The 12,326-nt window shown below is 48.6% G+C and overlaps 8 protein-coding genes across 8 annotated transcripts; 3 read left to right on the forward strand and 5 right to left on the reverse strand.

Annotated features, from left to right (window-relative positions):
* Window positions 1-28: 28 nt before the first annotated feature.
* On the forward strand, window positions 29-2,506 carry B9G98_04255 (hypothetical protein; the record flags this gene model as incomplete). Its single annotated transcript, XM_024810812.1, has 1 exon — window positions 29-2,506. One exon carries the CDS (start codon window positions 29-31, stop codon window positions 2,504-2,506), a length of 2,478 nt encoding a protein of 825 aa, XP_024666580.1.
* A 90-nt stretch (window positions 2,507-2,596) lies between these two features.
* On the forward strand, window positions 2,597-3,079 carry B9G98_04256 (hypothetical protein; the record flags this gene model as incomplete). The annotated part of the gene is made up of 1 exon (XM_024810813.1): window positions 2,597-3,079. The coding sequence occupies one exon, from the start codon at window positions 2,597-2,599 to the stop codon at window positions 3,077-3,079; it is 483 nt and encodes a 160-aa protein (XP_024666581.1).
* A 65-nt stretch (window positions 3,080-3,144) lies between these two features.
* Window positions 3,145-5,841, reverse strand: B9G98_04257 (GPI ethanolamine phosphate transferase 3; the record flags this gene model as incomplete). Its single annotated transcript, XM_024810814.1, has 1 exon — window positions 3,145-5,841. The coding sequence occupies one exon, from the start codon at window positions 5,839-5,841 to the stop codon at window positions 3,145-3,147; it is 2,697 nt and encodes an 898-aa protein (XP_024666582.1).
* Window positions 5,842-5,934: 93 nt separating this feature from the next.
* Window positions 5,935-6,783, reverse strand: B9G98_04258 (Sporulation-specific protein SPO7; the record flags this gene model as incomplete). The annotated part of the gene is made up of 1 exon (XM_024810815.1): window positions 5,935-6,783. One exon carries the CDS (start codon window positions 6,781-6,783, stop codon window positions 5,935-5,937), a length of 849 nt encoding a protein of 282 aa, XP_024666583.1.
* Window positions 6,784-7,117: 334 nt separating this feature from the next.
* On the forward strand, window positions 7,118-7,783 carry B9G98_04259 (Ubiquitin-conjugating enzyme E2 8; the record flags this gene model as incomplete). Its single annotated transcript, XM_024810816.1, has 4 exons — window positions 7,118-7,122; window positions 7,168-7,212; window positions 7,259-7,300; window positions 7,342-7,783. The coding sequence occupies 4 exons, from the start codon at window positions 7,118-7,120 to the stop codon at window positions 7,781-7,783; spliced, it is 534 nt and encodes a 177-aa protein (XP_024666584.1).
* Window positions 7,784-7,816: 33 nt separating this feature from the next.
* B9G98_04260 (Nitrogen permease regulator 3) lies at window positions 7,817-9,829 on the reverse strand (the record flags this gene model as incomplete). The annotated part of the gene is made up of 1 exon (XM_024810817.1): window positions 7,817-9,829. The coding sequence occupies one exon, from the start codon at window positions 9,827-9,829 to the stop codon at window positions 7,817-7,819; it is 2,013 nt and encodes a 670-aa protein (XP_024666585.1).
* Window positions 9,830-9,889: 60 nt separating this feature from the next.
* On the reverse strand, window positions 9,890-10,861 carry B9G98_04261 (Uncharacterized protein C16C9.01c; the record flags this gene model as incomplete). Its single annotated transcript, XM_024810818.1, has 1 exon — window positions 9,890-10,861. The coding sequence occupies one exon, from the start codon at window positions 10,859-10,861 to the stop codon at window positions 9,890-9,892; it is 972 nt and encodes a 323-aa protein (XP_024666586.1).
* A 55-nt stretch (window positions 10,862-10,916) lies between these two features.
* On the reverse strand, window positions 10,917-11,975 carry B9G98_04262 (hypothetical protein; the record flags this gene model as incomplete). Its single annotated transcript, XM_024810819.1, has 1 exon — window positions 10,917-11,975. One exon carries the CDS (start codon window positions 11,973-11,975, stop codon window positions 10,917-10,919), a length of 1,059 nt encoding a protein of 352 aa, XP_024666587.1.
* Between the last annotated feature and the right edge of the window lie 351 nt (window positions 11,976-12,326).

Genomic DNA, 12,326 nt, shown 5'->3' on the forward strand with positions numbered 1-12,326 from the left:
TATCCCACCCCCCACACCAGGGTATTCGATGCATACACCCCAACCCTGGTTGGGATCGACATTTGTTTACATTCTCGGTCGACGAACCTTGCCAGGTTACTCTGAGCTTGAAACTTGGGAAAGACACCAAAAAGTTTGTTTACGCGTCATTTTGTTTCAAGCCATGGAAGCACTTTTCCTTCCTCTTCCATTCACACAACAGGTGCGCCCTGAGAAGTCCTCGATCGTCTTCGACAATGGACTGAATCGTTGGAAGCCCTCAGCCATGGGGGACTGCATGATAATGGACAACATTGATATCATGTCTTCTGTTTGCTCTCGCAACGGTGCTCATCTTGATACCGTCAACATCGCAAGTGGCTACATGGTTGCCCGCTGCAACGCACCTGCCACAAGCATCAACAATATTCGGGCGAGCATTTTGGGTGCGCTTGTTCGCATCGAGCATCAAGTACTGCCGCTGGACTCTCATTTCGTTTACGTGGAGGGTGGCAATTTGACAATTGTGCCCCAGTTCGCCCAACAGCTGGAGAATCTGGGACGCTTCTGCAATGTGGCCATTGTCGTGACACGAAATGGGTTTGACCATGATCTCCACATCTACGGCGACAGCGATGCTGCCATATACGCTCGGTATCGCGCCAAAGTCCTGCTGGAGCATATTTATGGTCAGTGTATCGCTCCTCTTGATGTGCCCTACAGCATGCAGCCGCTTCTGTGTGGGCCAAGAAAAGTTCACTTGCTGCACATTTTCAGCCAGACTGGGGTTAACGTGTACACTGTACCCCAGTTACTTGAGCTGCAAGGAACAATTGAACCTATCAACAGGTCTCTGGATGAAATTTTCTTGGTAGGAGATGCCATCCAGGTGCAAATCGCCAAAAAGCTCGTAGCGAATATTTTCGAGCGTACTGATACCATTTTCAAAGATGTACACGTTAGCCGTGCTGCCTTGGAGTGTCTCGTGATGCATTTCAGATCTGAAGTTGAGGAAATCATGACCGATCTGGCGACGTTCATCCAGCTACCTCTTCTCACGGCTGAAGTTCCTATCGTTCGCGTGTTAGGGACTAATAGATCGAGCATTGAATGTTCAATTCAGCGCCTGATGGTGCTTTGCTGCAAAGTGTACACTGCCCGTCTCGATTTGCATGACGGTAAGGCCCTCGCGAAGGCGTCAATTACCGAAAAAGATGTGCTGGGAGCCGCCGAACATGGTGCAACTATTCTCAGTTTCCACAACAGCTCGTTCTTGATGTCTGGAACTAGCGATCACGTCAAGGCAACAATGCGGGCCATCCAAGCATTACCCCAAGTCACCAACTTCAAACAGCAGCCTGTCTTTGATCTTGAGCTAGGAAATGAACTCAAAGATTTCATTGCCGGCAAAAAAATGGGCAAGATTTCCCGAATCGTTTCTCAAACTGGTTCTTACATCTGGTTCAGTCCCCTACACGACTACAACTTCCATGTGCATGTGACTGCGAAGACGTTAAGCAGCTGTGTGGAGGCACTGAAACTTCTTGAAGAAGAACTTCCAGCTGAAAAATGGCTGTACGTTCCAGAGCCTTACCACAAGCAGGTTATCGGGAGTGGTGGTACTCGAATCCAGTCTCTGATGCGAAAATACAATGTCTACATCAAGTTTAGCAGCTCGGGAGACAAGATCCCCAATGCATTTGGGCAAGCACAGATCGATAATGTCCTTATCAGATGCCCAGCAAAGAACAAGGCCATGCTAGCTTCCGCAGCTGAAGAACTCTTGGAAACTGTCGACCAATATGCTAGAGAGCACCAGTCAATTCTGATCCGTGTTCCTAGAAATCATAGACGACTACTTCTCTCGGAAGCCACTAACGCCATGCGAGATATTGAAATCGGAAATAATACCCTGATCAATTTGCCGTTGGAGGAGTCCCGGAATACTGAGCTGGTGCCAGTTACTGGTATGGGCAACTCTGCCCAAAACACAGTGGAGGCGCTAAAGCAGTTTGTTCCAATTGACTATGAATTCCGGGTCGCTATGGGTCGCAAATTTGATCAGGCCGTTGGTGTCGGGTCCGACTTTGCCGCTAAAGTGGTCGCACCATTGTGCATTGCATTCAATGCCCAGATCCAAGCGTTTGAGCGCGTTCAAATGCAAAATGACTCCTGCATTTACTCACAAATTGTTGTCTCAATATCTAGAAAGAACGAGGAGGCTCTCCCAAAAATCGCCGACATCATTACTGCATACCTTCGAGATAACGGACTGGACATCATCGACAAGGGCCCCCTTCACACAGACCCCGTCGTCGAGTCAAAACCAGTCAAAACACTCACGAGCCAGAGTACTTCGTCCAACCCCAGTCTTCTTGGCGACGTTTCTATGGAAACTTATGACAGTCCGGTGAAGAATCCAGGTAAGCCCCAAGGTGATATTTTCACGAGCTTTTTCCACGGTGGAATGCTGCCTGCCGCGCCGAAATGGGGAACTCCCCGCCCTAAAACTCGGATCAATCGCTAATCAACTCATAATTTCATTTTAATATTTAATCACCTTCCGCTCTCATCGCCGCTTTTCCCCTGAGTCAGCAGCCGCTTGTCAACTCTCACAATGGACCAACCCGGTAGGCGACCAGAGCCGCGTGAGACAACGCTTGGTTACGAGTTAGATACTATTACGTTGCGTGATATTGCTGCCGTGAGATATGTGCGTCACCACGAATGGCTGGGTCACGTTTTGGGCTCGTCAGCCCCCGTCTCGCGCATTGAGCCCCCGCGCTTGTTTCCAAACGTGACCGAGGAAGATCTAAAAAAGAATTTGAGTGAGCTCGAGAGTAAACTGAAAGCTGAACGTGAAGTCTGCGCAAAACTGCAGGAAAGCAATGAGAAAGACGAAGTGCTGACTCGAGCAATCGCTCACTTGCGCGAGGATTACGGCAAGAATGTCCCCGACGAGCAGGTTAAAGAGGTTGAAGCTTTCTTGGGTCGTAGTATTATTCCATCTGAGCGTATTAGATCCGTTCCGATCAGCTATAGCCGTGCAGCAGAGGAAGCTATGGCCCTGGAAGGAGACGACGATCTTATGCTCGAATAAGTATTAATGTTATTTTGTTAATTTTGTATCTTTCAAAACATTGAAATTATGCGATGATTCTATTTTTAACTGAAAATCTTGGTTACTTTGTGCAACGAGTGGCCTGCGATCAGTAGTGCGAATATCACAAACAGATCGGTAGCACATAGTGAAATACCTGCGAGCATGAAACGCGGGGCAAAGATTTTCCACGTCATGAGATGACGCCGTAAACAGGTTACTGCAACCATGCTTGCTGTGGTTACAATTGTGGTGACCAGGCTGGTGCCCACTCCAGCTCTCAAAACGTAGGCGAGGATTTGTCGCGGCTCCTTGAAAGGAGGGCGACGCCACGTGGCAACCAAGACGCTAGCTATGACAGTCAACAACAGTGGTCCGAGGGTGTTCAATACCACCGTGATTGCCGATATGGGGTAAGAAAGCTGCCTGGTGGCGACAAAAGCAGTATCCCACTGAATTGAGGGGATCGTAGCTTGGTGGCCAGTCCAGAAATAGTACATGGCTCCAACATAGTTGAATAAGACAGGAACCAAGAATGTATACTTGGTTCCTGTGAGATCAACCAGGTCGAGAATTGCAAACAGGGTATACATTAGTGAGGACAAAACAACCGCACCAGCTGGTTTGTTGACGACAAGAAGACCCCAAAAGATGGATAATAAAGGCAAAAATGCGTAACTTCCGTATACATTATTATAGCCCTCAATCTTGGGCTTGTCACCACGGATATCAACCTCGATGCAGAGCTCGCTGCGGTACCAAATGTAGATTCCACCAATAAAGCCCAGGGCGAGAATGGACCGACTCAGGAAAACTTTGAAGATACTTACTGTCTCCGAATGGTAGTCGGCATGAGTCTCTGCAGTGTCCAGCGACCAATAGAGAACAGACAGTAGCATAGCTACCGTGGTGCCTCGGAACATGAGTTTGGCAATACCAACATAACTACGTCCGATCGCATAGAATCGACCAAGCACAATTGGTGTAACTAAAGTCAGTACCGAAAATGTCACTAAAGTCCACACCGGGGATAGCAAAGTCCCTGGCTGATAAAATGTAGTGACACACTCAGTACCATTCTCTTCTCTGCAGGCATAAAAGTAGGAAGTTGCCCGGAGGACAACCATAGTCCAGCCAACATATGCCAGACCCAGTTTGCGCACAACAAAATGACCGCTAATGCAGCTCACTCCTAGCGCGACAAAAGTCGTAGCTGTAAAGTACAACAAAATGCGAGATTCCCAGATCACACATGAGTTTGAAAAGAAAACCAGGCACTGTACAACCAGAAGGAAAACGCCCAACAAAGTCCAGTAATTTCCCTTCGAGTCTGTCAAGGCAAAGCGAACAGTCGTTGAAGCAAACAAAAGAATGCCTACTGTGACACCCACGCCAAAGCACAAAATAAGGTCTGCTGTTGAGTTCATCTGGCCAAAAGTGATAACCAGAAACCCGATAGCTGACCCGAAGATGGCGCCCCAGGACATTGTCCTAGCAATAGCCTCCAAGCTAATTGCGGACAAAATATTGTAAAAGATAATCAATACCAGAGCCGAGGACACAAGAATTGCAATACCTGCAACCATTCTTGGCAAATCAAAAGAGATCCAAGAGGCGCGGAAGTCGTCCAACAGAGTCTTCTGGTAGTGGTGAGCATCTCCAATACAGTTACCAGCATACTCTGCCTTTCCGAACTTGTTTGCGTATTTAGACAATTGCTGGGCTGTAAGTTCAGCGGCACTTTCAAAATTGTTTGAACCAAAGGCTTGCTGAATAGGGAACCCAAGATTGTTAAAAGGGATGGGTAAACCAAGCAGAGCACTAATAGTGGGGACAAAATCGATCTGGTTGACTTCTTCAGGTCCAGAGCTCATAAACTTGGGACTCTTGGAATAAACCCAGAGTGCCGATTCCACTTCCTGCGTCGAATCGCCGCCATGGTTTCCATTTGAGTCCATACCATGGTCACCGAAAACGAACAGCACGGTCTTATCGTCAATCTGTGAGGCGATCTCGCTAATGAACTTTCCAGTCTCTTGCAACTTGTTTTGCATCTTTGGATGGTTTGGTCCGTACCGGTGCCCGACGTGGTCAACTCCAAGCATATGGCCAATGACAATATCCAACGTACGGTTGGCGATGAGCCCGGGCATATGCTGCTTGACACCATTATCGACGGTGTCGAGATCGCGAACATTCAACGAGTCATATGGATATGAGATGGCGAACTCGTCACTATACAGGGCTTGCCAGGTATCGTCTCCAACAAAGCCAACGCTCCCTCGCCGCGCCATTTGGGCAACCCAATTGTCTTCTTCGATCTTAGTCCCGGCAAAATTTGATCCCGCATCAATGAACGCAGGAAGGGATCCCGTTGTGAGACCCTTCAACCTCTGTAAAGTAGTGGTGGGAGGGTCAGCAATAAACTTGACGAGAAATCCGTGCTCTGGTGAGCTCACAATGTCGTGGAACGGCAGCTGATTGGAAAAATAGGGGAACTGCGTGGCTGTCTCCTCATCTACTTCAGCAGCAAAGTCATAACGCAAGGCATCCACCACAAGAATCACTGCTCGATCGAAGGCCTTACTCGGGTTGAGGCTGGCCTCCGTGACGTCTGAAAAAACCGGCCTTGTGAGAAGGAAACCAGTTGCAAATAGCGCAACACCCACAACATGAACTACAAGAATCCAGCCAGCTATAACTAGTGCCGCCGGTCGCGCAGCGAGAAATTTCGCAAGAACTTGCCGATCCTTGACCTTCATGCGAGGAGTGGAAGTCGGAAAAAGTCAGTGAGAGGGTTGGGACTAAAGCAGTAAGGTACAGTAGATAGCCAAAAATAAGGGATGATTATTTGGTTAAAGTTCTAACTGCTGGACATGGAGATCGTCCAATTCGCCTGTTGGGTTCGAAAAAGAAGAGAGCCTGGGCCGGGGGCTTTTGCGTTTCCGGCGGGCGCCTGATTGTTTGGCCTTCTTGAGCTGGCGCCGGCGCTCTTTTTCCCAGAACTCTCGACGATACAGTTCCCACAGCTCAACAAAGTGCGCAGAAAATGCCCGTGGCACTAGCACAAGCTGGACAAGTCGGCCGTATCTCACCACGTACACAGGATCTATGATTCTCCAGAACCGCTCTCTCCAGGTGGGCGGGACTTTTACCAGCCGGACATTGAGGCCTCGCAGTCCCTTGTTGGTGTCGTGAATAAACCTTGGGGCAACGACGAATGTTTTGCCGTAGAGGCCCGTGAGATAGAACAGACCAAGCGAGATGTAAATGGTGATGTTTAGCATAACCTCCAGGAACCGAATCCAGCGGTATGGTGAAGGGGTTACGAGGTTCACGTATGTTAAGAGACACGCCAGGCCTACCATAAAATAAAAAAATCCTGCATGGTTGCGGCGACTCTTTTCCAGGTCGACATATCGTTTCCGTAAAGTGTCTTCGACAATCATCAGGTTACTGAACACTGAAACCACGCTCAATGGGTGAATCGAGGCGGCTGCATCTCGCGAACGTGACCGCGAACGTTTTCTGCGCTTGACTCGGGTTCCAGATGCCTGCTCGCTCTCCGTGGCGTCCTTTAAATGCCGGGGCTCGTGTGGGTGGAGGTCGGGTGCGACCTCAGACGGACCAAGCTGCCCGCTCGCGATGGCCTCGAACAGATCTATCATGTTCATATCCATTATTGTACTCTGGGTGCTAGCCATTCCACTTACTGCCGCATCCGAAGATGTACCAGTGCATACTATAGATCCATTTGAAGATAGCATCGCCGGCCATACCCATCAGCTGCTTAGAAAGAGAAAGTGTGGAATAGGGGGCAAGGCAATGGCAACTACTAAAGACATAACTCTAACTACTTATTTAGCATTGTTCTAGTGCCTGTCGGCTCTGACAAGCCCTGACGCCATCCGGTTAAGAAGACCAAATGCTACTATGCAGCCCCTATCGCCAGGGTAGGGGGCGGATCCAGATGTATATTAAGTACAGAGCAGGATTGCCTCAGCCAACCCAACTGCAGGACGGCGGTTTTTTTACAGCATGAGGTAGGTGGCGCTCTCCAATACCGACAGTAGGAAGCTAACATTCAGTTTCAGTTCGTCCAAGCGCAGGATCGAGACCGATGTGATGAAATTGTAAGCGAATAACCTGAGTTTATGCCGGCCCGAATACTAACCCCAGACTCTTGAGCAATTACGATGTATCCTTGGTGAACGACAACATGTAAGTATTTGCAGCAGCCGTATGCAGAATACTAACTGCAGGCAAGAGTTCCATGTGACTTTTCACGGGCCCCCATCGACCCCATACGAAGGCGGCGTATGGAGAATCCATGTCGAGCTGCCCGACCAATACCCCTACAAGTCGCCGTCAATTGGGTTTACCAGCAAAATCGTCCACCCGAATATCGACGAGAATTCCGGATCTGTATGTTTAGATGTTATCAACCAAGCTTGGAGCCCCATGTTTGACATGATCAACATCTTTGATGTATTTTTGCCTCAGCTTCTCACCTACCCCAATCCGTCGGATCCGCTCAATTCAGGAGCATCCTCGCTCATGAATAGAGACCATGATGCGTACGTCAAGCATGTCCGTAGCATGGTCCAAAAATATGCTTCGGCCGATGTCGTGGAAGCGGACGGTGATTTATCTGCCGTCGAGTCGGAACTCAGCTCTCTGGAACCCAGTGACGACGAAGACTAATTACATTCCGCATAATGCTTAACATTATTTATACTACCAGTGCCTATAGGTGATTAAATATTCTGAGAAGTCGTCCAAAAACTTTCTGAGCTCCTGCTTGGAGAGGTTCTCGTGCAATTGCACTTGTTCTAAGCAGTCTTTTCCATTAAAATACTTGGACAGTCTGTGGAACATGGCTCCCATCTCTCTCGACTTGCTAGCGGCAATTTTGTTCAGCCATTTCTTTTGAACCAGCGTCGCTTGCAAGGGGTTGTCTATAACACAATCTCTGAAGTTATCGTGGTCACTTTCATCAGTCGCTTCTTCCAGCCGGGGCAGTGCCTTCTTGGGGAACTCGTTCGTGATGTTTCTTTTCGCACTGTTGTCAACACTCGTGTCAGTTTTACGCGGATCTTCAGTCCCAGTATTGTTTTGGGTGGCCGCATGCTCGGGCTCGCCAAGATAATCTGCTTCGTAGTGGACAGTCAATTGAATCTTGCGCGTCACCATGATGGCCACATATGTCTGAAGCTGAACCACCAGGTTGTTTTGCAAAAGCCACATCAGCACGCGAAGATAAATATCACGGTGATCTCGAGAAGGAATAAAATAGGCAAACGGCTGCGGCTTGGTACTCGATAGTGTTGCCAAAAATCGCTGCAAAGGCGGCATTGCAGGGAACAGATCAGTATAATACACAGACAGCCGTTGCAGATTGTTTAATATTGCCAATGGTGAGACAACGTACACATGTCGCGAGCTAATCGGAATGATAATACGGGCCCTGCGCCAGTAAACTAAGGAATACACCAAGCTGATCATCTGCTTGAGGCTGAGATTGTTCTGGTTAGCCATGGCTTGGATGGATATCGTGGGCTGGATATTACGAATTAGCGCGCCAACCGGTCCAGAGGGATCAACCTCGATATCTCGAATAATTCTCTCAGGCTCGTCTAGTAACAGCAAACTGTAACTCTCTGCACAATCCTCCCCGATTTCTTTTCCCCGGATCCGCAGCGTCCCTGGATACAACTGGTTACGAGCAAGCGTGGCTTCATCAACAAAGTGAGGAAGTCTCACTACCTCGTGGTCGGTCGGCAGTTGAAAAGCACGAATCTTGTGACCAATTTGAACTCGTGCAATACCATTGCTTGCGATGGCTTGGAAGATGTGGTGGAGGGCTCGTGCCAGCTCACTGGACTGTCGAATCCGAATATCCAGGACATTAGCGTTGGGAATATTATTGTCATGCATTGACTCTTCGCGTATTTTGGCAATTTTCATAGCCTCCTCCCAAACATAATTGTCTCTCGCCTGTTCATGGCGAAGCATGCGGGCCAGTTGAGAGACCACATACTGGTACAATTGATCCGTGTGTAGTTTCGCCCGTTGTGTGGGAGGGACCAAGACCAATGTGACATTGAATTGGACCATAGAGCTTTCGTTTTCGATTTTCAGGTCCTTGATGCTGTCTCTTAGCTCGCTCTCCTTTTGTCCATCTTCTTCAGCACCGTCACTGTCTCCATTAATCCCTTCAGCACTGGCAACACTGTTTTTCTTGACTTGTTTCAATTTCCTCCAAGTACCCGAGGGAAGTATATGCACTGGCAGCCCCACGAAAGATGCACCGTCAACTGCGAGTTCAAAACGTTGGTTGCACAATTGCCGGGGAGGACTTAACAGTTCGGCCAAAAACCTACTATCGAAACCAAAAACCAAATTCTCTGCGTCCTGCGCAAGCTTTTTAGGGATTTGCGTCGTGTCTTCCTCTTGCACGACAATGCTGTCTTGACCTGACTTGACCGTCATTGCTCTGCGTCTTCTGCGCCGGGTCGAGGTATTTAAAAGTGATCCCGCAGGAAGATTCAGGGCAATGGGGATATAAGGCGCTTCCTCATCGCTCTCGCTCCAGTCAATCGCATCGTCCGAGTCGGTGTCATCGAACCAGGTGTCCTCGACTTCCTGATCATTGCTTTTTGGACAAGCGTAATGGTAGACGTACTGCGGGCCCGAATGAGTTGCAATGGTCAATACAATGCCCTTGAGATGCAATTCTTTCGCGGCCATTGCCCACCAACTCTCTTCTCTTGAATTACGTGATGCTTGGAGGTTAAGCGTCGATCCTTGTTAGTTTAACACACCTAAATAAGCTCTTGCTCGATATTTAGCCACTCGATTTGCAACGAGGTCTCCATTCCAACGATCGGTTTCGGGGTCGTACTCAGGGAACCCAACTTGCTCGATCATGAAACTCGCAGCGACATTGGCGTATGCCATGGCCGTAGCCTGCTCTTTGGGATAACGCACTAATCCAATACCCAGTCCACCCAGGAAGCTGTTACCTCCTCCTGTGGGATCAACAACTTTCTCCTGGTCCAGGTGGTAGGGTTCGTACCATCTTTTGAGCCCATTCTGTACGACCAGAGACCCGAGGTGGCCCGCTCTTATAACCAGCATGCCCTTGAACGCTGAATACTCTCCGGCCAATTGCTCGATCTCCTTCTTACTCTGGGGTTCCCTTCTTCCTAAAAACGAGGCTGCCTCCTTGGCATTCGGAGACAAAATGTCCACTTTATCAAAACACTGCCGGCACTTGGGCCATTGCTCAGGTATGCACTCGGTTGGCACGGGCTCCCACAGGACCAATTGGCCTTTCTGAGGCTTCAATTCGTGCACAAACTCTAACAAACGGGGCGGTGAGCAAATAAAATGTATGCACTTGGCATTAGCAGCTGGAGGATATTCGAGCAGATCCTTCGCATCGACCTGCAGTTTGGGCGTCATGTACCTAAAGTCTCTAGCTTCGTTGTCGCCATAGTTGTTCCAGCCCCTCGTGGTCAATCGGTCGTCATTAGTGCGAAAATAAAAGCCTACTTTCCATTTCTTCAATTGATCGAGCTGGTCTGGTGGAAAGTCGCTGCCCATATCAACTATACACCCTGCTCGGTTTCTTTCGTCTTTTGGCAGGAACAACCCAGCTGCTACCGCAGCATACGTTCCAGCGCCTCCAATCACGTCGTTGTACTTTTTCTGGCCCCAGTGTATCTCATCGAGGATGAACATCCCCATAGAAAAGAAGTCCATCGGTGATGAGTACATTGCGTAAGCTCTTTAGATGCAGTGATGGTTGAGAATATATAATGATCAATAAACATCATTCGTATGATGGAGGAGCAAATGAAAGCCACAGGGGTATATCAATTGATAGAGATCCATGTGCATGCTTGATGGTTGCTCTAAGCCCGTACGACGAAGTACAAAGGCAGGTCGAATAGCTGAGAACGAGGTTGTCAGGCAAATCAACGTTGAACGACAAAATTGCAGCATTGTCATCCCACTGAGTATGCGACAGTACTTTGGCGTGAGCTAGAACAGATTGGTTTTTGAATGGTTCCACAGAGGTACCGGCGGCACAGAAGCCATCTAGGGATCGCGACTCTACAACTTGGGACAGGCTGTAGCTAACTGTAAACGCCTTTACCGTTTTGCGCAGACCCTGAGCTTTGGTTGGGAAATAAGACAATGAAATATTGACAGAACAGGTCCTTCTTTCACATGAATTGACAAGAACCGGTTTAGCCTCGGCTGATAAGATTCCTAGAGAGTGTTTCTTCAACAGACCCTCCACTAATCTCTGACTTGCTTCAATTTTTTTTGCGTAATGCCCTTCGAACGGTAGCTGTGTGTTTGCAATAATCTCAATATCGCGCAGAGTGTATTCAAGACGGTTTACCAATGACACCTTGACGAACCAAATGACAGAATATTTCATTGCTGTTTTATCTGGTTTTCTGCCACCACCCTGTGATGGCGGTATTAAAAAATCAAATCCGTCACAATTCTCGCATTTGCTCTCCAGTGGCATAGGTACGGGAAGTGAGAAGGCGAATTTGTAGCGGGCATCCGCCTGCATTTCTGTTGTATTCGGAATCATGGTCTTGCTGGCGACATAATACCGATTGTATTCGTCTGCAAATCCTAAGCGTGGACGCAGTAAGCGCTCCGCGCACAAAAGCTCAACCTGTATCGGCTGGTTGGTGAGCCGTGCCCGAGGAGATATCACCGCCGTGCCAGTCACAAAGTCTCCGTAGCGTACTTTTCGAGGTAGACCCTCTATCGAAATAGCGGGCACATACTCTTCTGATGCAGGCACCTTCACTGGCCCATTTTCGTAGGCTGGCAGCTCGGGGGCTCTCGCCCACATAAGTTCCATCAATGAGTGGTGACGAGTAAACCGTATGCATGGCTATGCAGCTTTATCGGCTCGAGGCACCGATTAGTACACACGCTGTTCGATACGGCGGAGCTCGAAAGTCGTTATGAAGAAAATTGCATTTGATGAATTACGAACATATCCTGATCTATTTTGCTTTGTTTTTGTGCCCCGCAATCTACTGATCACGACCCAAACCGCGTTTATCAGCCGCCCAATGCCTCAACCGGTTTCGGTCGAGGTAGGAGTGCTAGTCAGCTTACATATCCGCCAAGGGAAACCTAGTTCAGCTGCCCTCACATTGCCAGATTTAACGAGCGGTCTTAAAAGGCATTGATTTTAGTTATATTT

The sequence above is a fragment of the Wickerhamiella sorbophila genome (assembly GCF_002251995.1).
Source record: "Wickerhamiella sorbophila strain DS02 chromosome Unknown contig2, whole genome shotgun sequence".
Lineage (NCBI taxonomy): Eukaryota > Fungi > Ascomycota > Dipodascomycetes > Dipodascales > Trichomonascaceae > Wickerhamiella > Wickerhamiella sorbophila.